This window comes from Chanodichthys erythropterus, chromosome 12 (assembly GCF_024489055.1).
Source record: "Chanodichthys erythropterus isolate Z2021 chromosome 12, ASM2448905v1, whole genome shotgun sequence".
Lineage (NCBI taxonomy): Eukaryota > Metazoa > Chordata > Actinopteri > Cypriniformes > Xenocyprididae > Chanodichthys > Chanodichthys erythropterus.
The window spans coordinates 20218820-20242149 of record NC_090232.1 but is presented as its reverse complement, the minus strand read 5'-3'; the positions used below and the strand labels follow the sequence as shown (position 1 = coordinate 20242149).

The window sequence follows — 23330 nt, the reverse complement described above, 5'->3', positions numbered from 1 at the left end:
AGGTCTTCGGTCCACGAACCTGCGACGGGCCCGGCTGAATGCCCCACGAAGTTTTTGGGGGGGGCAGTGTACCTGAGGGTGGGGTGCTTGTGGGTGGGGACCCTGCTCAACCATGGCCATTAAGGGCCTCTGAACTGTTATGGCCATCTTTGAACTGCAAATTATTATGGCCTTTAAGGGACTCTGACCCGCTGGGGTCACCGATAGACCCTGACCTGCCGTGGCCGCCCGAGCCACCTGACCTGCCGTGGCCGCCCGAGCCTCCTGACCCGCCGTGGCCGCCCGAGGCTCCTGGACCTGCATTGGGGACCCCGTTTCTGTCTGCATGCAGGTCTCCAATGCACCCACCCTCCCTCCCTAGCTGTTCCTTTTACGCCGCGAGGACGCGCCTTCCGGGAGGGGGGCGTTATGTCATGATCACCGTCTGTTCCTGTCAGTTCCCGGACTACATCTCCCATCATCCTCTCTGCCACTCACCTGCACACACTTCACACTAATCACCAATCACCACACCCAGCTGCAGCTCATTACACGGACTATAAAAGACTCATACACACACCACCTCACTGCTAGGTCTTGTTTTCCCAAGTGTTGCATTTCCAAGCGTTACTTCCTGTCTGCCTGTCCTGTGTTACCGTTCCTGCCTGTTTCCTGTTTGTTGACCCGTTGCTGCCTGTCCTGACCATCGCCTGCACCTTGACTACGATTCTGCCTGTTCCTTGTTGTTCCCGTTTGCTCCCGTTTGACCCTGCCTGTATGACAACGCTCACTGTAAATAAAGCTTTGCATTTGGATCCCTACCTGAGTCCCGCCTTCGTTACACCTTGAGATTATTACTTGTGACATTAGAACAAAATATATGGATATGAGAATATGCGTGTAAAACTAAACAACAGTCTCAATATTTTCTAATTTCATTAAACATTTTCATTTAATTTCATGAACATTTTTATTAAACATGGACCTTTATTTTCATTAAATAGGATATTGCAGGCTCGTTTTGTAAATGTAAGCAATTTATTTATATGAAATATATTCACCTCGAAGTCGTGCATCTTCTGAAGCAGAGTCGCGCACAAAGTAAAACAAAATGCTGTGGACACTGCCACACGAAATTATGTTTTATTAACAAAATTAATAAGCAGGTTCAGATAATAAACCTAATTAGCACAGGTGGAGAGCATTCAGGTGATCAACTCAACCAATGACTAGAGGTATAAATACAGCAGACTTACCTCTGTTCATTTGAGAGTTTATCAGCATCCCTCCTCCCCCCTATCTCCTCACTTCTAGTTCTTTCTATTTTTACCACACTGGGGGGAGTAATCTGGGTTCAGGCCAATATTCCCAGCTTGGAGCCCTCCCCCTGGACAGCAGGCCAAAATACGCATAACTTTTATTCTATTGAATTATATGTACATGTGAACTCGTGAAATGGGGTATCACGCACTCAACGAGCATGACCACCCACACATCGATGACATCATTCGTATAAACCCAGCTTTAGACTGCAGTCACACATTTTTTCATTGAAGCTGCAGCCTGTAAGTTTTGCCTCTTTGTCGCTATCTCTGTTTGAAACCTGCGATTGCAGTTATTTGCGGAATTATCATCTTTACATGGGTTGTGCATCGGCACGGCTCCTCAGCATGAATGAATCTAATGTTTGCTGTCAGTCATCACATCGGTGTGGATACTGTACTTCGGAATCACAGATTCTACATCTTGGAAGTATGACCAAAATAACAATTTTCACCGGAAAATGTCATCTGAACAAGTAACATGTCTGCCACTTTTGTTCTTACCAACTGAGAAAAAAAGCATTACAATAAATCACCAATGGTGATTAAATCTAACAATCGCTTAGCTCGGATCAAGTCAAACCATGCAAATGATTATTATTGTTATACTTTGTTCTCAAATTGCTAATGCTAACAACAACAGCATTACGTGACTGTGTGTATTTAGTGTATATTAGCATTAACTGTAGATTTAAATTTCTGTAGCTGCTCTGCAGTCCGACGTCTTTTGCTTTAGACTACAAGAGAATCTCCAGTTGTCACTGATGATTGTCATTTGGACCTTTCTGGATTATAATCCGCCATCAAAATGATAAGTTTAATTATTTCAGATGCTGTGAGAAAAGGCTATAAATGATCCACCATCAGCAACATCCTCACATGCCATATAGCCTACTAGCTGGGACTCCTTCTTTATGTAAACAGACATGACGTAATGACGCAAAGACGAACGGCTGCATGCTCGAATTTTCTTCGGAAAACCCACCAGTACAGCTCTTATTACACGTACCCCAGTTTGGGAACCACTGTAGTATGGTTAGCGTAGGGTATGTGTGCATAATGTAAATATCGCCATCGGTCATTTTTTCTCCAACCGCACGTCCACTCAACTAGCACATTAGCAACTAGTGTCTTAACTCTTTCTCTGCCACCTTTTTTTTTTTTAAAAGTTGGCAGCCACTGCCAGCGTTTTGCTAATTAAAAAATGTTTTACTGTGGCCTACACAGTAAAGAATAGAGCCTCTACTTTTAAACAAACAAACAAAAAATATTTTTTTTTTTTATGACTGCATAAGCAATGCTTTTATCGCTTGTTTCTGCTCCTTTTTGCCTAAGTTTAAATCCGGAGATTTAGTACTCTATCAGAAGTTTCGTCATTTGTACACTGTGTACAACAAAAAATTTTTGGTTGGTGGTGGTGGTGCTGTTGTACTCAAGACTCCAGTCATACTCTTAATAACAAAATATACAGAAACAATTCTCCATCGGACCACTTTCCACATTTTAATGGAAATGTAACACTGATTCCTAACACTGATTTGCTTGTAAAGGAAGTCGATATCTGACACCCTAAACGTAACAGATTAGCTGATATAACACTAATCAAGGGCCTTAATTATTTAATTCAAGTGCTTCCAGTGGTGCGGTGCTCTGTAGCCGTGGTGATATTGTGTTCTCGTTGCCGTGGTGTTGTGAAGGTGAAACTAAAGACCATGGAGTGGCCAATATGGTTGCTAGGATACGGCCGGAGTTTCAGTTACATGCTAACGAGAAATTGCCCACTTCTTGTTACTCGTCACTAAGACACTCGCTCAAACGTAAACAATCTCAGGCACAAACACACAACCACACACTCTGCTACATAAGACAATTAAAAAAGTGGCTTGCTTGCTCAATCTGAAAAGGACATCTTTAAAACCCAGCTGTGTGCGTGCTCACGTGTGCATGTGGGTGCATGTTTGGACAGGAATATAAGCCCCGCGTGGTGCAGTCTGACAGGTCAAATAAGCAATAGAGATTGATGATGCTGTTTGTGTGGTGTGATTCCCAAATCTAGTGCACTTTAACTTCGTTAAATCCATAAAAAGCTACATTTCACATAAATGTGGAAAAAGATTAGAGATGAGCCCAGATATCACACCCTGCTCATGAAGCAAAACACACACATTTTTGCACACCAATGAGGCCTTCAAAAATTTTCATAAGTTCAAAATCTCAGATTTCAGTTGAAAAAAAAAAAAAAAAAAACAGTCTGAAAACTGTCTTAAAGAATCCACAAATACTGAAAACTTATCAAAAACACATATTGAGCAGGTCAGACAAACATAAATCGCTTATCAAGTGGTTCTAAACACTAAGAGTTTAATGGTCAAAGGCCATAACTATGTGGTCAACTGATAAAAGAAAGTCTTGTGAGTCCCACACACACACACACGCAGGTGTTTTTTCTTATAATTGTGGATGGCTCAGTGCCTGGTCTGGAGACTGTCTGTCTGAGACTCTCTCCAGAGTACCGCTCAGGTGTGTGTGTGTGTGTGTGTGTGTGTGTGTGTGTGTGTGTGTGTGTGTGTGTGTGTGCGCGCGCCAACAACCCTCTTTCATTTTCTCACCTAAACTCTATCACACACAGCAAAAATTAAAAAACAAAAATAAGTGAATAGGTGAAATTAATTACTGTTTCATAGCTATTCATTTTGCTTTATCTGTCACCCCAAACATTAATAACACTGTATTTAAACTATTCTGTATTACAAGAATACCATTACATTCTGAATGTTTTTATGCCATAAATAAAAACATACATACAACTACATTACTAAATGCCTCAGGACCCAAAAAATACAAACCGATGACTGTGTGTGCACATGTATGAATGTGAACGGGCTTATTCAAACAGCCTGCAGGCAAAAATAATAATCTAACTGAATTTCCTGAAATGTCTGAGTTACATTTGCATGACAGAAACCAAAAGAATGTAAATAAAAAAACGATTTTGGTATCACTCAGCTTAGTTTTATTTCCTTGTGATGCACAAACTGTTAATATTAAGGCTGTCAATCAATTATAATTACATCATATGTCAATTAACTAACTACATATATTAATATTTGTTTTAAAAAAGGCAACTGAAGATAACACTAAATGAACAATTAAAAGTGAGAGTCCGAGTTAAAATATTTGACATTTTATACTAAAACACCCTCAATGCTTATAACAAGACATATATCATATCTGCTGCTAGCTGCATTAATACATACAATTCCTCAAAATATTAACTGCTTGCCATGGTGTATAATCAAACAATTTATGAAGAAGTTAAAGGCAGTGTAGGTAAAAAAATTTTTAACAACTTTCTTCCAAATTTGTTTAAACTTTCTATATATTTCAATGCATAATTAAAATGTAAGTACTCTGATAAAAAGAGTATAAAAATCGATTGACTCTAGACCGTTTAATCTGTATTAAACACAGCTCATTATTTCCATTCGGGACGAAACATAGGATTGGCTTAGGCGGCTGTCACTCTCTCGCAACCATGGCAACCACCCTTTTGCCACACATGACCTGCCCACTTGCGCGCGCACGTTTGATTTGGGGAATTCAAGAGGAATAACGTACCAAACAATGGCAGAGAAACATCAAGCAGAATTCTCTGTACCGGCCTATGCAGTTACTGAAGGCAAACCGGGCAAAAAAAGGAAGACGGTAACAATACAAGAAAAGGCAAGGAACAAAAACATTTTGGATAAACAAAGAAATAAAACAAGAGTTAATATCGGCGTGGCTTTCCAGCGATGGCGAGAACTGAGGGAACTCAAGGGGCTGAAAAGTGACTCGTTGATGGCCTTATTTCTGCTGGACAGGTAAATCTTTCTTTTTGTATTTTAATCGTACATATTTTTTTGTTTATTTTTTCATGAAGCATGTGTCATTAGCACACGTAGCTGCGTAATATAGCTAACATAACATTACTTAGCGAGCCGTAGTAGAGACGATAAATAATCTATAGCCTAGCTCAAGATGATGGCTATAGTGTTGAATTGTGCATAATTTTGCTTTAGATAACTAAACACATGTTTAACAGATAGTAGGCCTAACGTTACTCCGCATCTAGGAACTTTTCTTAGAACTATATTTACCCTCTGTCTAACTCTTTTACCATGTTCACTTGTAAGTTTACCTGCACGTTTTTTTCGCCTTTGTTTTGTTTTTATATTCTCTACCTATGTTTACTGATGTCTTTATCTTGTATCTGTGTGTGTTGTACACACTTTGTTGTATGTGTGTGTTATTATTTTGTGTCTGCAATGCAGTTGTGAGTTGATATTTGTGTGTTTGTTACTCTGTTTATCTGTAATCAAGACATTTTATAAATGTGATGTAATTGTTGTGTTGATTTGTATAATTTGTTTTATTAGTTATGAGAAAGACATATCTACGTCCACACCATTGAAAAGTGGATTTACAATGCCACCACCACCTGTATCCACTATTGTCTCGGAGTCGCTTTCTGACCGGTGAGACTTGTATGTTGTGTCGTTCAGTGAACAAGTGACAGTTTTTATAACTATCAACATGTTTATCTGTTTTTATTGTCATTTTTCACAGTGTAAATGATGGTAATGGAAAAACGTGTATCATGCAACCTGTTTTTAGCTTTGCCTTCTACATAACTAGCTCGTTAGCGATTCAAAAAAATATATATTTTAAACTTTACCAATATCAATATGCTAGCTTGATTAGTGAGTACTAAAATACATCTTGTTTGTTTATCTTCATAATTATAAAGTTATTTTTATTACATGTGATTCTGACATGATGTCATGCACTGTGCTCCTTCCTCTCCGCTCGTCTCAGGTAAATAATGCGTCTTCCAGCTCAGTGGTCGGAGTCGCGCGTTCATGTGTTTTGGGGGCGTGGCTTTGGAAGGAGCCCAGAAGGGAGGGGGTGGAGTGAATAGAAATAATGAGCTGTCTTTAAAACAGTCGTGAGAGGTCTACAGACACTCGATTTTTATACTTTCTTTTTCAGAGTACTTACATTTTAATTATGTATTGATATATAAATAAAGTTTAAACACATTTTAAAAAAAAAATTTTCATACAGTTCTTACCTACCCTACCTTTAAGTGAATGGTGTGAAACAGATTTAGCCTGCCATTACCTGTTGCATCTTGCTTAAATATTCTCATTTGCATATTTTTAGACAGCATCATAATGGCAGCTTCAAAATGATAATTTACTTATTCTACTCAAAGCATGTTTTTTTTAATGACTTTTTAAAGTCCTCTGAAAAAATATTATTTCTTATCTTGACTGATGAAAGAAGACATGAAAATGCCTGAAATGCACAGCATGTATATAAACACACAATAACACAAGAAACCACACAGACTCTGACATACATGTACACACATGTCTACAAGCTTGAGGTTTTCCATTATGAGTCATTGTCACTATGGCAACAGGCTATAAACTCTTTTCCTGTCTTCATTAAAATCTGATTATGAATTAAATTAAATCTCCTACCCCCCATACACACACAAACATATACACTCGCACCTAATAACGCTATACTTTAACAGACAGGCAACACTTCACTCCATTGTATCCGTCTTTAATTTCAAAACTGTTCCCACCAACTCGTGTGAACAGACAAGGCTTAGCAAGTGTGTGTGTGTGTGTGTGTGTGTGTGTGTGTGTGTTGTGTGTCTTTATGTGTGTGTCTTGTGAGCTGAGAGGACTGGGGTTAAGCGTCCACTCCGCAGACAAAAGCCAAACTCTCTACAGCACTGTGACCTAGGAAACGCCGAGCTCAGTAAACACACACACGCAGACACACACTCTGAAATGGCAAACTGTTTGGCTTGTCTAGGGTTTGGTGTGCGGATTAAGCAAGAAAACCACTATGATTTTTCACCCCGAAAACTCGTGGCACATTTCTCAAGAAAACCACACAGTCAAAACCATATTTAAAATCAGCTAAGCGTGTGTGAACCCAAAGCCACTGCTAACAGACATGACAGGAATATGAAGACGTCTGCTGGCATATTCACATATTCAACCTCTCACTTTTTCTTCATGTTTAGGTTTCTAATCTTCACACAAAGCTGTTCTCATAACATAGCGTCAGTGTTCCCAGAGACTCCATAATGTTTTGTTTTGACTTGCAAGCTCTGTAACACAAGACGACCTGATCATTTTAATTTATGATCTGAGGTTAAAGCTGTAATTTCTGCGCTACTATTACAAAAAATAATAGCAAAACAAATATGATGTTTATTTTCAAACAGGCTTCCCAAAAACTGCCCTCATCTGTCATTGGTCAGTCAAACAGATAGTCCCGCTCCAAACTCACACGATTATTTGAGTCAATGTTGTTTGGTTGGGCTGGTTGATAGTACCACAGTGCCGTCCTCAGAATATCTTCTTTTAGAAATAAAGTCATACATGTTTGGAATTACATGAGGATGAGTAAATGATGACCGAATTTTCATTTTTGAGTGAACAATCCCTTTAATTAAAAAAATTAGACACTTCAGCTGTAAGAAGTGATGCCAAATATTTAATCTCTTCATCCACAAAGAACACTGATCAATATCTGTCCTTATGATTTAAATGTATGCACAAACAACTAACACAGACAATTACCATTGTAAGTCATTTGATTTGACTTGATAATCAGTGACAGGCACAATAAAAGCCACACACGGACGTCACAACAGGAGAAATTCCTTCGGTGGTCAGAAACACCCCCAAACACACTCAGAAAGTTTGCACAGTGTGAAACGGCACTAATGGTTACTGGATGAGGGATGATGGCTACATGACATGACAACAGTAACCGTAGCAACTATGAGCGGGTATTCGCACCAACAGTATGTTCGCGCCAGCTTGAGTCTGAGCAGAAAAAAAAAGTAACGACCCAAACCCCCACCCAACCCAGCATCTACAAAATTACAATTAAGACAAGACACTATAGGCACAACTATTATTTTTTCATACACTGGTTAATTTTAAGATTAGTGGAAAGAAAGCTTTTAATACACATTTATTTTTATTTTATTACACTTTATCTACAAACCGGATGCCAAAAAGGTTGGGACACTGTACAAATTGTGAATAAAAAAGGAATGCAATAGTTTACAAATCTCATAAACTTTATTCCAAAAAAGTTGGGACAGGTAGCAATAAGAGGCCGAAAAAGTTAAATGTACATATAAGGAACAGCTGGAGGACTGATTTGCAACTTATTAGGTCAACTGGCAACATGACTGGGTATAAAAAGAGCCTCTCAGAGTGATAACCAAATCCCCCAATGCTTCGGCATTTTCTCTGGGCCAAGGCTCATTTAAAATGGACTGTGGCAAAGTGGAAAACTGTTCTGTGGTCAGACAAATCAAAATTTTAAGTTCTTTTTGGAAAACTGGGACACCATGTCATCCGGACTAAAGAGGACAAGGACAAGCCAAGGTGTTATCAGCGCTCAGTTCAGAAGCCTGCATCTCTGATGGTATGGGGTTGCATGAGTGTGTGTGGCATGGGCAGCTTACACATCTGGAAAGGCACCATCAATGCTGAAAGGTATATCCAAGTTCTAGAACAACATATGCTCCCATCCAGACGTCGTCTCTTTCAGGGAAGACCTTGCATTTTCCAACATGACAATGGCAGACCACATACTGCATCAATTACAACATCATGGCTGCGTAGAAGAAGGATCCGGGTACTGAAATGGCCAGCCTGCAGTCCAGATCTTTCACCCATAGAAAACATTTGGTGCATCATAAAGAGGAAGATGCGACAAAGAAGACCTAAGACAGTTGAGCAACTAGAAGCCTGTATTAGACAAGAATGGGACAAAATTCCTATTCCTAAACTTGAGCAACTTGTCTCCTCAGTCCCCAGACGTTTGCAGACTCTTATAAAAAGAAGAGGGGATGCCACACAGTGGTAAACATGGCCTTGTCCCAACTTTTTTGAGATGTGTTGATGCCATGAAATTTAAAATCAACTTATTTTCCCCTTAAAATTATACATTTTTCTCAGTTTAAACATTTGATATGTCATCTATGTTGTATTCTGAATAAAATATTGCAATTTGAAACTGTTTTCATTCACAATTTGTACAGTGTCACAACTTTTTTGGAATTGGGTTTGTATTTGTGTCTGTAGATTTAAATTACATTACGTATCTTTTAAGACTGTTTACTCAAAATGTTTTTATTTTAGAAGTTTAGTGAATGGTGTGCAACAGATTTAGCCAGCCATTACCTGTTGCATCTTGCTTAAATATTCTCATTTGCATATTTTTAGACAGCATAGTTATGACATTATTATGACATAGTTATTTCTCAAGCACTGAGCCAGAAATCTGTACTTCAGTAGCACATTCACCAAACTTTCAAATTGTATTCATATCTATTCACTGAAGGTTTTTAGAGAGGGGTTTGTTCATATATAATTTGATTTATATAACATTTTATTCCTAAAAACATGTGAAAATGTATTTTTTACAAACGTATTTCAGAAAACTTGCAAAACAATTGTCTTAATGTACTTTGATTAGTCACCTGGGGAAGTATGGTGATATCTGTTAGTTATCATTTTTACCCTACATTCACCCGTGTCTTGCCTTAAATTTCGGGATCTAAATCTAATCTAAATTCTCTCTCTTTCTATGTTTTTTTCTCTCTCCATCTGTTTTTTATTGGAGTGCCACTCTCATTTTCAATCTACTGTTGGGTTTTTACAGAGTTCTTAATGGACTCTCAAAAATCTGACCAGTCTCTCTCTCTTTCTCTCTCTTACTCTGCATTCATGCTTCTCATTTCACTTTCTTTCTCTCCCCTTCAAGTCTCTTTCTTCTTCCTTTCCCACTTTCTCTCTATCCAAACAGACACAGCTGTGACCGACCTGCTGTCCGTGAGAAATGTTATCTGAACGTTCTCTCCAACATAACCAATGTTATTCAAAGGTTTTCAAACAGGCCCGGCCTCTGAGGAGACAAAAGGCAGAAATACTTCAGCCGCTACTGTGGCAGCGGCCGTATGTGTGTAACCATAACTCATATTCACACAGCACACACACAAACATATACGCACACACACACGTACAGCAGAAGCCGGGGTCACTAGGGCACCCGGCAAGATGAACAAAACAAGCTCTAGAAGGTTCTGTCACCCGCTACCAGACCATCCCCCTCCAAAAAAAAAAAAAAAAAAAATCACACACACTCCATCCAGACACATTAACGTCAAACCTGATCAGAGGGGCAGAGGAAACGAATGTAAAGAGATGAGACCCAAAGAAAGAAAGAAAGAAAGAAAGAAAGAAAGAAAGAAAGAAAGAAAGAAAGAAAGAAAGAAAGAAAGAAAGAAAGAAAGAAAGAAAGAAAGAAAGAAAGAAAGAAATTAAAGCAGCATAAAAGAAATAAGGGATGAGAGAACAGGAAAAAGAGCAAAATAAAGCAAAACGAGATAGACAGAGTGATGAAAGAGGCAGGCAGATAAAAGCTGCACATGTTAGCCACAGATGTAGACGAGCAGAGATAATTTAATGAGGAGTGAACACTGTGAGTGTGTGTGTGTGTGAGTGTGTGTGTGTGTGTGTGTGTGTGTGTGTGTGTGTGTGTGTGTGTGTGTGTGTGTGTGTGTGTGAAAGAGAGAGAGATAGAGAGACAACAAATCAAATAATACTATCAGAAAGTGTTATACACTAGCAGTGCTTCCTTTTTCCCCTCATTGTCTTTTTTCTCTCTCACACACCTGCTACCATCTTTTTGAAATTGAATTGACAGACAGAACAGAAAAATCCTCCCTAAGAATCATAAAACCCCATATGTGCCTACACACACTCTTCATTTACTTCTATTGTTTTTTATACTAAGCTAATGATATTCATATCTCTAACCCTCAATCAAACCATTACGCATTTTTACATTTTATTAAAAATTATTTAGGATGTTTATTATGCCATTTTCCATTGGCTGGTCCCCCAATGTAGCTGTTTTAAGGTTTAATTATCCCTGAGGGGACATATAGTCCCCACAATGTAAGCAAAACTTGACCCCTACACAGACACACACACACACACACACACACACACACACAATCTGACGCTTTAAAAAGAAAACACGTAAAGGGTGCCTTGGTAAATGCATTAATCTATTTCTTTAAGATTTGATTTTAAGCCCAGCAATTTACTTTAAGTCTCACAAACACACACTCCTGATAGTTGAGCCTGAAGTTCCCAGTGTATTTTTAGGAGACCACACACACAACCATACCATGTCTAGAACATGAACAGTGGCTGTATGCTGGCAGAAACATGAGCGATATGTGCAGCAGCACACACACACGCACATGTGCACACACACACGCGCACACACACACAGACATTTCCTCCATCAACCTCCTGCAAAGTCCGTTAGAATGTTGTTTTTCCTGGTAAAGCTGTTAGCGCTCGCTATCCTTCCTCTCTCTCTCTCTCTCTCTCTCTCTCTGAGCAGCAGATGTTTAAGCGTGTATCTCCTTTTAACTCAATTTAGTCTGTTCATGGTCTGAACCTCCCTTACTGCTGATCCCTAGATGTCCTGCATAACTCAATTATAAGCACACACACGTACACACAAATACACTCTGGTCTGGGAGTAATGAGCAAGATTAAGAAGACAGATCTCAAGATTTTGCTATGTTTATACTGTAATTTACCACCAAATTTAATGTCACTATCTTTTGGTATTAATAAAAATTAATTAAACCCAAATCTACAAATCAACTAGAACATTAGGAAACCAAATAGGAACATTTAAATGTATTAAAAATTCATCTTGGCAAAAAAGAACTCAAATCCACCTACAGCACTGCAAAATAAATTAATGAAAAAGCAATATAATGTACCTAAAATAAGTAAATTCATTTGTAAAAGCTACATTAATTAACACATTTTGAAAAGAGGCAGAAGTCCCTTTAAAAAAAAGGCAACAATGAGGAACGAAGAGAGAAACTGCGAAGAGGAGAGCAAGAGAAAGAAAGGGGGGTGAGGAAAAAAACAGGGAGAGGAAAGAGAGGGTCTAAAAGATAAAGGACTCACAGTCTGAAGAGTTTAGTCGTGCCCAGAAACAGCAACTCCGGAAGAACCTGAAGATTATTCCTGTTGAGACGCCTGCAAACACAGACACACGCAGCAACATGAAATCACACAAAACACACAGCAGTGCAGTTTATGTACATTCACCAGAGCAAAATTCAATGACTGTGAGGCACCAGAAACAGTATATGATGTGTATCAAACCTTAAACTGTTTGCAGAAAGTCTGATATAACATGGGTGGGTTTCAGCTTGCAAAACCTACTGGATTTCTAGTTCTAAAACAACTAGAATAATGCACCCCAGGGACATATTATAGAAAACATCAGAAAAATATTAACACCAAAAATATCATGAATATATTCCATGAAACATACATTTCTAGAAATATGCACTGATTGTGTTGCGCTCAAGAAAAATATTTTATACATTTAATGCTATAAAATATTTCAATTTGTGCCTGCCAGCCGTCAACTTGAGCCTTGACTGTGTGTGTGTGTGTGTGTGTGTGTGTGTGTGTGTGTGTGTGTGTGTGTGTGTGTGTGTGTGTGTGTGTGTGTGTGTGTGTGTGTGTGTGTGTGTGTGTGTGTGTGTGCGTGCGTGTGTGTGTGTGTGTGTCTGTGGCTGGCAGACACTGTCAGTGTGTGGGGGCATCTAGCAAACACACGCAGACAAAGAACAGCCCGGAAAAACAGATGTGGGAAAAACAAACAGAACGTCTCACACAAAGTGAAGCGAAAGAACTTACAGTGCAAATACACACACACACACACACACACACACACACACACACACACAAACACATATGCACACACGTCATGAAAGGAAATTATGCATATTTGCTTTTTTGTGCAACAATTCCGTGATAAAAAGTAATTCCTCACTCTCTTTTTCTCTCAATTTTCTGACATATTAATAAACTGAGTATTCCCGACTAGTGCATGTATAACAGACATTATGCATGACAATCAGCACATATATAATACCCACTACGCATATTAATGAAGAGTGGCGCCACTGCTGTCTGTGTGTTAGATTAATGAGGCTTGAGATTAATCAATAATGTTTTTAATACCAGAATACAGATCGTTCAGAGCAGCCTATTAAGGATCAGAGTTTTGAGAGAACTACTACAATGACATTAGAAAGCCTGCTGATAATGGGAGAATGATAAAATAATACAAATACCTGATAAATTTTTGTACTTTGACGTCAGCATGCAAGATTTACCACACATCTATCACACAAGCCGAAGTTCTAAAGTGAACTCTGCCTGCACAAAGTACGAAATCATCAAGCTCTCACTCTCCCTCTGTTTTACGCCCTCACTTTCTCTGACACACTCTCGCAAACACTCACACACTCAAACATAGCAGTCAATGACATCATCGTTGAGCTTCTGGGGTTACATCATTCCATTTGAATATTTAATGAATGATGAAATAATAACGAGGCACACAGTGCTGCACACTCCAGAAATGCCCACGTGTTTCACTCAGGCACAGAGGACAGCCTTCCCCGAGGACCCCTCTGCAGAAACACACAAAGACACACGGTGCTTAAAGCGAATAAGATCGACCCTTAAAATAGATGAGTACACACAGACACACACACTTACAGATAATGCACATAGCCAGACTCTCTCTCACACACACACACACACACAGACATGCACTCACAGTCATTTCCAAGGAGGGCTATAAAGTGAGATGACTTGCCAAAAAACAGGCAACAAGACGGAGCAGAGGAAAGAATGAATTGAAAGTTAGTATGAAGACACACACAGCTACTGTAGTGCAAAGCAGACATGATTCGCAATCAATCACATATAGCCTAGCACATGACATAAGTTTATGGCTTAGTTTATAAATCAGTAGGCTCAGACGGGACAGCCTGATGCATATTGCACACAAAACTGGAAAGCACTGTCTTCATTTGGCAAGCACTAATCTGATTGGCTGAATCTGTTCAACTTCCTTATAGGTACACAGCCTTTATCAGTCCAAAAGGGAACAAAGTCTGGTACCGGGCTGATTCAATGAACGCTTTTGACGGCGAAATAATCTTTTACTTTGCTGAAGTTTTCCAAATTAGTTGTATTAAATCTTCAAAAGATATTCAGGGTTAAATCACAAGTTATCTTGATATCCACAAGCAGAACTATATATTCATCTTTGATTTTTGAGTTATTCCTCAGATATTCGGATTTTGAGTCTATATACCATTTTAAAATATTTGTACAGTGTTTTCTGAACAACTGTTTATGGAGACAACAACATCATTATTTAATTTCATTTGTTTTTAAGCAAAACAAAATGTTTCAATTGCACTGTTACATTATTACTGTCTAAGTGGGTAGTCCTAACTGCCATTAGCTCACAACCAACAACTAGCCCAAAACTGTGATTGTAAAAAAAAAACAAAGGCTGAAGGAAAAAGAACTGCAAAAACAAGCAGGAAAAAAGGATCTCACTCGTTTGCTCAAGTCCTTCTCCATAGGCTTACTTTACCTGACTGCATTGCTCATGACTAGCAAGCCGTGACGAAGGGTGTTTGTGCGTATGTGTGTGTGTGTGTGTGTGTGTGTGTCAAGAAAGGGGGGGTCATATGTGAAACAGAGTCTCCACTTTTCCTCCCTACAGGAGGTCGTCACACCCAATACCTATATGCATCCCCAATACGCATACACACACACACACTCTCACACATATTTATGAAGGGCCTTTGGTAAGGGCATTATAATGCCTGTGCGTTCTAATCCTCTCAGCTATGCAGTCACCCTCCAGCATTAGACTCCTGCTTTTGTACCAGCACAGTGGGACTGATCTTACACACTGACTTTAGCTGTGCTATTCAGCACTACCGCTAGCTCCTCTATCCCTACACTTATCACTATAAAGAGCTATTCATCGCCACCATTCGTCCACCTAACCCTTCAGTTATGCCAACACTGCACAATTTATGCCGAAAGCAAGTTTGCTATTATTACAAGATATTACCAGTTAGCTGTACTCTGCTTTATGAGCTATATATTACCACACAAAGCCACATTCACGGTTAATGCCATTGACCCTTTCGCTAGTTAGCATTCAGAGCCACACGCAGCTGACACAAATCCTTTATAAAACTAAAGTTATCATACTTGTGAGTGAATTATATGTCTTTCACAGAGCCGAGCTGGCATAAGCCTTTTGTGGTTCAGCTGGGTTGGTTGCAGTCATTAAACATTTCCCCACCAAATTAAAAGGTAATGACAAGAAGAAAAATAGGATAGCATTGGGCAGGTGATTGACTGAGCCTCACACAGAGCAGCTCTAAATGCCAGCCCTAATGTGATTGTGCATGTAAACTGAACATCTGCCAGTCACCATTAAGAGAAGGTAATTGACAGTCAGTCATCTTAAATTAAATACTGATTCTACAATCATAGAATCTAGACAGTAATTATGATCATACAATAGCATAGACTAGTGTTTAAGCTCCTCTTAAGAGAGAAATGTGGTTTTGTGGGGAATTTAAAATCTGCTTAGCCTTCATTCATTGTATAATACATTACTTTTCTGCACAATAATCTTTATTAATTGCAATCCATTATTAATTGCTAATTCGCCCTGGGTTCCGCTGGGAACTTCAAATGGGTTTTTAGAATTTATGAGTAAAATAAGTGCAGTGTGCAGCTACTGAGTAAAAATTCACAATTTATGAATAAAATAAAATCAGTAGTGGACATTATTTGAAGAGAATATGATCCCACTTTATATTACACTGTCTTTAACTATTATCTACATACATTAAAAAAAAAACCTGTTAGGTACAGTGTATTTATTGTGTTCATGTTGTATTGTAAAACACATTTGCTGCTACTTATGTGGGTTATGGTTAAGGTTAGAGACAGGTTTGTGGTATGGTTAGGTTAAAAGATGGTTTAAGGAGTGGGGTCAACAATGTAATTTAAGATGTAATTACATGCAGGTATTTCTTTAAATATAAGTAAAACATATATGCACAGTGCACACTAAGTACATTGTATCAAATGATTAATTTAAATATTAGTACATAATAATTAAGGACACTTCATATAAAGTGGGTCCAAGAATTTTGTTATACAACATAGTTTATACACAGTTATGCCTAAGAAATGAATTCCAAAACCACATGTTGCTAACAAACTGCTACTCTGAAAGAAATGTTAACCTATATAGAAAGCGTCTTGGTTAAATAAAAAAATTAAAATAAATAAAAAATAAAAAAATTGAATTTCCTGAGGGAACCCATGACTTGAAAATTCTAATTCTATTCTGCGTCTACTCGTTATTAATTTGTCATACTGGTTCATATTATCTAACATATGTACATATGAGATCTGCAGTACACCAAGTGCATCACTTTAAGAAACTGACGAAACCTAAACTTTTGTCTGAGTCAGTGACAAAGAGATAAAGGCCATCAGAATGAATATGGTTTGAAAATGGAGAATAGCTGGGGGGTAAAAGCTTGAAAGAAAAGATGGGAGGGGGGGTTCCTTAAGAGCGTAATTCCCGTTTCCATTCCAGCTTCCAGTGTCATTCTCTTAAAGGGCTGTGTGTGCCAGAGTTAGTTGCGCATGTGTGTGTTCCCCTGAGGCTGGGTTGGCTGTCAGACAAAAATGTTGCTCCATCAAATCCTGACCACAATGCGCGCACACACACACACACGCCCACAACATACAATATCCACCATTAATGTATGAAAACACACACTTGATTGTGTAATGCCATTTTACAATTAAATTGTACTCAGTAGGTCACACTGTTAATGTTAACTCACGAATACACTGCTGACCTTTAGCACTACTGGCCAGTGCAGCATATCTTATATGTGTGTGTGTGTGTGTGTGTGTGTGTGTGTGCTTTTGTTTATATTACATTGTGGGGACCAAATGTCCCCATGATGTAATATAAACCTGAGTTCACCTACATTGTGGGGACCAGCCAGCGGTCCCCACAATGTAAATGGGTTTATAAATCATATAGAATGAGTTTTTGTGAAAAAGTAAAAGTTTGCACAGTTTCCTGTGAGGGTTAGGTTTAGGGGTAGGGGCAGGGTAGGGGGATAGAATGTACAGTTTGTTCAGTGTAAAATGCATTGAAGTCTATGGAAAGTCCCCACAATTCACAAAAACAAACATGTGTGTGTGTGTGTGTGTGTGTGTGTGTGTGTGTGTGTGTGTGTGTGTGTGTGTGTGTGTGTGTGTGTGTGTGTGTGTGTGTGTGTGTGTGTGTGTGTGTGTGTATGTTAGTCACTCACAGTCTTTCCAGCTCTTTCAGCTCCTGAAATGCCCCTCTCTCAATAGAACTGATCTTGTTCTCCATTAGCTGCCTAAGAAAGGAAATGAAAGAGAGAAAAAGAGAAAGAGACCGAAATAAAGATAAGTCACTCATTGCATGAATTTCAATGATTAAAACGGTTATGTCTGTGCATACTTGGCTCTTTTATAGAGAGCACTTTATATTTCATTGTCCACAAATAGTTTTCACAAACACCATTTCACAGTATATCTCACAATCTGAGACCCTCCTCTCATTATAAAACCACCGTAAATAAGAGCTTTCAACCCAGTCTAAATACAACATCTATACTTAGACTAAGATTTGAAAAACAACATAACTGCACCATTTCCTTCAGCTATGCTGGCCTACAAAAGCAAAACGCCTGTCAAAAATGAGACTATGATCTGTCCTTTGACAGACAGGTTTGGCTCAAATATGCTCAGATTTAGAGGAAAAAAAGTGAGAAGATTCATATCAAATTATTCAATCAAACCACACTGCAATTTGTTCTCAGTTCCAGCTTTGGTGCAGCATTTTCCACCTTTTAAAGTACATTACAACATCACAGATACCAAGGTGAACTTTCATGGTATGCAGTATGGGAATTTATAACATCATTCAAAGGTTTACTGATGCATTATTTATTTTGCTATAAGATTCAACATAGCTAGAAATTGACCCTACATGAAAAATCACAGCTCATGTCACAATTTTCTGTTTGACTGAACATGTGTGTGAGACATGGTGAAAGTAAAGGTGTTTTATGTCTATGTAGAAGTAAGATGTCTTGAAGTGTCAGTTAACATGAGTTGATTTTAAGCTGAAGTATATGTGTCATAAATCAGAAGTAAATCACTATAAATCAATAAATCAGAATATGTTGATTTATATGGCAGTGTTTTATGAGGTTTGATAATTAAGGAAATTTCAGTCCTGTACCAGCAAGAGAGCAAGGAAAATGAAAGGGTTAGTTCACCCAAAAATTACATTTCTGTCATTAAACACTCACCCTCATGTCGTTCCAAATACTTAAGACCTTCATTCATCTTCAGAACACAAATCAAGATATTTTTTGTTGAACGCTAAGAGGATTTTTATCTCCGATAGAAATAAACAAAATTACCACATTCAAGGTCCAGAGAAGTAGTAAAGATATTGTTAAAATAGTCAACCTGACTACAGTGGTTTAACCTTAATGTTATGAAGCGACGACATTACTTTTTGTGCTCACAAACAAAACAAAAAGAATGACTTTATCCAACAATTTTTCCTCTTCCCTGTTAGTCTCCTACACAGTTGACAGTGCAGAGCTTCCGTGTTTACGTCCAAACGCCAGCTCAGTATTGGCTGACGCTTATCACGTGAGAATCATGCTGACGCAAGAGCCGGCCAATACAGAGTCGACATTGTGACGTAGAATACGGAAGCTCTGCACTGCGTTCACTGCGTCAGCTGCATAGGAGACAGACAGGGAAGAGGAAAACATTTTGAATGAAGTCGTTATTTTTGTTTTGGTTTTGCGCACAAAAAGTATTCTCGTTGCTTCATAATATTAAGGTTAAACCACTGTATTCACGTTGACTATTTTAACCATGTTTTCAATTACCTTTCTGGATGTCAAAAGATGCAATGACGTTGCTGCCTATGTGTAGATCAGATACCCTCAGATTTCATCAAAAAATATTAATTTCTGTTCCGAAGATAAACAAAGGTCTTATGGGTGTGAAACAACATGAGGGTTGGTACTTAATAACAGAAATTTCATTTTTGGATGAACTAACCCTTTAAGAGTAAGAGAGAGGAGAAGTGATTGCGTTAAAAAAAAAAAAAAAGAATGCATCTATGAGGGACAGGAAAGACAGACACTGAGAGAAAGTCTTCAGCTGAAATACTACCCTCCAAGTGGGAGGGCAAACCTGTTCTTACATGAGCTCTCTATATGTCTCTCTCTAACACATACATTCACACCCACACATTCCATCTCACTCACATTTACATTCACAAAATCTTGCGCTCTGTCACAACCTCACACAGAGACAGAGAGGAAGATAGAAAGAAAGATAGACAGACACTTCACATTCCGATAACGCAATCATTTTTCAGAATAAATACTGTCTTTGTGTGTTTTTGACAATCATGGGCTCACTGCCTCGTTAAGCTTCACCGTTCAAACTTGTTCTCTCTGTGGGTGCGTATACTACAAGTGTTTAACCACCAATGAAATCCAGAACAATGCATTTTGTGACAAGTCATGGCATTTGGCATAACGATGCATTCACTGGCATTAATCTAATAATGGGACCTTTGTGGGCCAATGCGTTGCTGGATAATGGGAGTAAATCTGAAATATAATGTTTAATTTTAAGTTTAATTTAATGAGATTTTTACATTAATATTAAAACAGTGGTATTTAACAGAGGTATCTTTAAAATGAGCCTGATGAAGAGAAATATTTTATGTAGGCTACACCTTTATTTGTTTGTTTGTTTTTTTAAGATAAAATCCACATTATGCATGCAAAATACAAAACAAAACTAAGAAAGCAAAAAACTACTTCTTCAATACTTACAGAACTCTGAGGTGCCTCAGTCCCGCGAAATCTGCTTTAGTGATTTTAGTCAGATTGTTTGCATTCAGGTCACTGTGGAAAGAAGTGGGGGTAAAACTGTGAATAATGACTTAAGTATGGAGCCCTAATTAAGAAGTCTAATTTAGGTCATTAAGTGGTAAATGAGGCTATGAACATTTTTTTTTCTGGTCACTTCATTACACTGGCCTTGGCTACAATGAATTCCACATGTTCAGCAGCATGCTGGATTTCTTAAATTGTCTGCATCATCATTATGCACCATCCCTGAATGTGTTTTATCTTTGGTGAAATATGTGCTAGACTGTGGACGAGTTCTTAGCTGGTTTCTAATTGAATTCTGGTCAGGGTTCAGCAATCCTGACCAATTAATGTTGGTGTCATGTAGCCTTTTCTATATGACAGGTACTTAGATAGCCAGCCAAATAAAAGCATTTGTACTTTTAAACAGAAAAAAAAATGCATAGGCCAGGAATGATTGAAATTGTAATAAGTAAAAAGTCTTTTGGTGGTTCAACAACTCTTGCAGTCTCGAAGCAGAGCAGGTTGTGTTTAAACTTCATGCCAGTTTAATTAATGAATCCCACTTCAGAAAGACAGTCAATGACAGATAGAGACATGCGTGAGTGGAATAGAAAAGGACACTCTGGTTTTGTTCTGATAACAGCACTTCAAAAAGCATGTAACAGAATAATATTAATATATAATTTGTGTGGCTTATTATAAAGAATTAACAACAGTACAATTTAATGTGTGACAGACACGAATAAACAATACAATTACGTATTATTAATAAACATAATAAATGGTATCCTTTATATTAATGACATTTGGTCGTGCATTAGTGCTGTATGTATGTTAAATTAATTTACAAGAGATAATAATTATAATTCCAATAGGCTATAATAGAAATCGCCTGAATTATTTTGTGGACCAAATGTATAATAAATGCACAGTGTTATTACTGTAGTAAAGTACTGGTCATTGTAATTGTGTTAATGTAGCTTGTTTCGGCGCACTCACAGTCGCTCAGCGTTGCGGGGAATGTTCCGCGGCACGCTCCGCAGACTCTGCCCGTGGCAGTCCACCGCTGTCCCGCTGCAGGAGCACTGAGACGGGCACGACTGAGCCCCAGCCCCGCCGAGCAATGCACAGAGCACCACTGCTTTCAACACAAACATCACTGCTGTTTCCCCAAGTTCTGATAAAACACGAAATTCCTGGTGCGGAACAGTTGCACCAAAGCAGGCGCAGGACTTTTAAATCCAAAAAGGAGAGGAGTCACAATAAATGATCTTTGAGAAAAAAGCACTTGTAATCTCCTCCGACTGGAATGTTTTTCCCTTCTTCTTTACAAAGGGAAATAAATAGCAATTGAATCCAGATCAGCTCCCATCTGGGATCTACGTAGTCTCTTCTTACAGGGACGCGAGTTTAGAGTCTGGACCCTGACGATTCCGCCGCAAACCAAAGTTTAAACTAATCCCGCACGCGCATTGTCGCTCTGCGCTTGTTTTGTGGCTCCAAAAACACCTTATGCGCACATTTACGCCAGACACGCGCTTGGAAACACTCACTTGAAAAGCCACCTGGTGATAGAGATGCGGTCATACACATCCAGCGGAGCTGATCTTCACGTGAGCTTAGATGGTATTGATTAATTAGGTGTATTGATCTCGCGAGGCCTCATGCATCCATCATCTTGTCACACAGGGACAAATCTGATTTATAAATCCAACTCGGTGCCTGGTAAAGTCCTGGGTGATCTTCGCTGATCTGCCTTTACTCGAATACTCAATCGGAAGTGTGTGTGTCTCTCTGGCACCTGATGGTGCGCGCGCGCGCGTGTGTATATGTGTGTGTGTGTGTTCAGAGCAAAGGCGGCGCCTCTAGTGTGGAAATAAGCCCCGCACACCGATAATATTCGGTAACGGAGTCACACACAATTTCTCGATCCAACACGGGTACCGAGTCTAGATATGAGACAGTCAAACCCGTCCTTCAAGTTTACTGCACTGAGACACCTCGGGACTTTAAAGAATCATTTAAAACATCTGACAGGTAGGAATAGGCTATAGTGTTTTTAGAAGAATCCCGACTTTGAAATCATGAAGTTGCAATTTAAATGGGCATTTCCTGTATTTAGAGAATCAAATAATTCCCATGCATGCACCAATGCAGTGAATGAATTCCTGTGTTTTGATTCCCTCCGTTCTCACGCTCGGATTAAAGTTGTTTTAGGTGACGTGCGGCTCTCGGACAGGGGATTCTCTCTCTCAGACTAACATGGAATTGCTCTATATACACCGGGAGCGGCTCCACCCCTCGATCCGCCCCGCTGGCCGCATGAGCCCGAACCGTCTGCCTTCTACGGCACTGCCGCTCTAGGGACATGAACAACTATCACGAGCAGTCTAAAGACGGTAGCCGATGCGCAAGTGACGCACAGAGAGCTAACAAGTGAGGCAGCATCTGCTTCTCTGTCGCATATACGCTCTCTTTTGCTTGTGAATGAGGTAAATTAATGGTTAGCTGTTTAGTAATTGCAGGGAAAGTTTTGAAACCATCTGAAACAATCAAAGCTGCTTAAGGAGATTACAGATGAATATCTACCAGATTCCAGTTAACAACAACAGAAACTAAAAGATGGTGGGGAGTTTTGCCTTGGAGACAGAAGCAAAAGAAGGTAGCAGGAATGACCTCAATCACCTTCTCAGTATGCACCTGCAGGGTAGGGAGAGGTCAAGGGTCAATTGCAGCTCCTGTGAGGCTTAAACACACACACACACAGGTTTGTTTTGCTATCAAAGTGAGGACATTCCATAGGTGTAAGGGTTTTTATAATGTACAAACTGTACATTCTATCCCCCTACACTACCCCTACCCCTAAACCTACCCATCACAGAAAACATTCTGCATTTTTAATAAAATATATGATATAACAATGTTTAGTATGCTTTTAAAGCTATTTTAAATGAGGACATGTGAAATGTTCTCATATTGCATGTTTACGTCATAATACCAGTGTAATACCCATGTCATTA

At 38.9% G+C, this 23330-nt stretch overlaps 1 protein-coding gene across 6 annotated transcripts in view; it reads right to left on the bottom strand.

Moving 5' to 3' along the window:
- Positions 1-22531, bottom strand: part of slit2 (slit homolog 2 (Drosophila)) — a 119610-nt gene extending 97079 nt beyond the window's left edge. For all 6 annotated transcript variants that reach the window (XM_067404021.1, XM_067404023.1, XM_067404025.1 and 3 more), the window contains exons 1-4: positions 21310-22531; positions 20269-20340; positions 17677-17748; positions 12395-12466 (exon numbers count right to left, since the gene is read on the bottom strand). In XM_067404021.1, the coding sequence (XP_067260122.1) occupies positions 12395-12466; positions 17677-17748; positions 20269-20340; positions 21310-21467 (374 nt within the window). In that variant the 5' untranslated portion in view covers positions 21468-22531. The remainder of the gene's footprint in view (positions 1-12394; positions 12467-17676; positions 17749-20268; positions 20341-21309) is intronic.
- Positions 22532-23330: the final 799 nt, after the last annotated feature.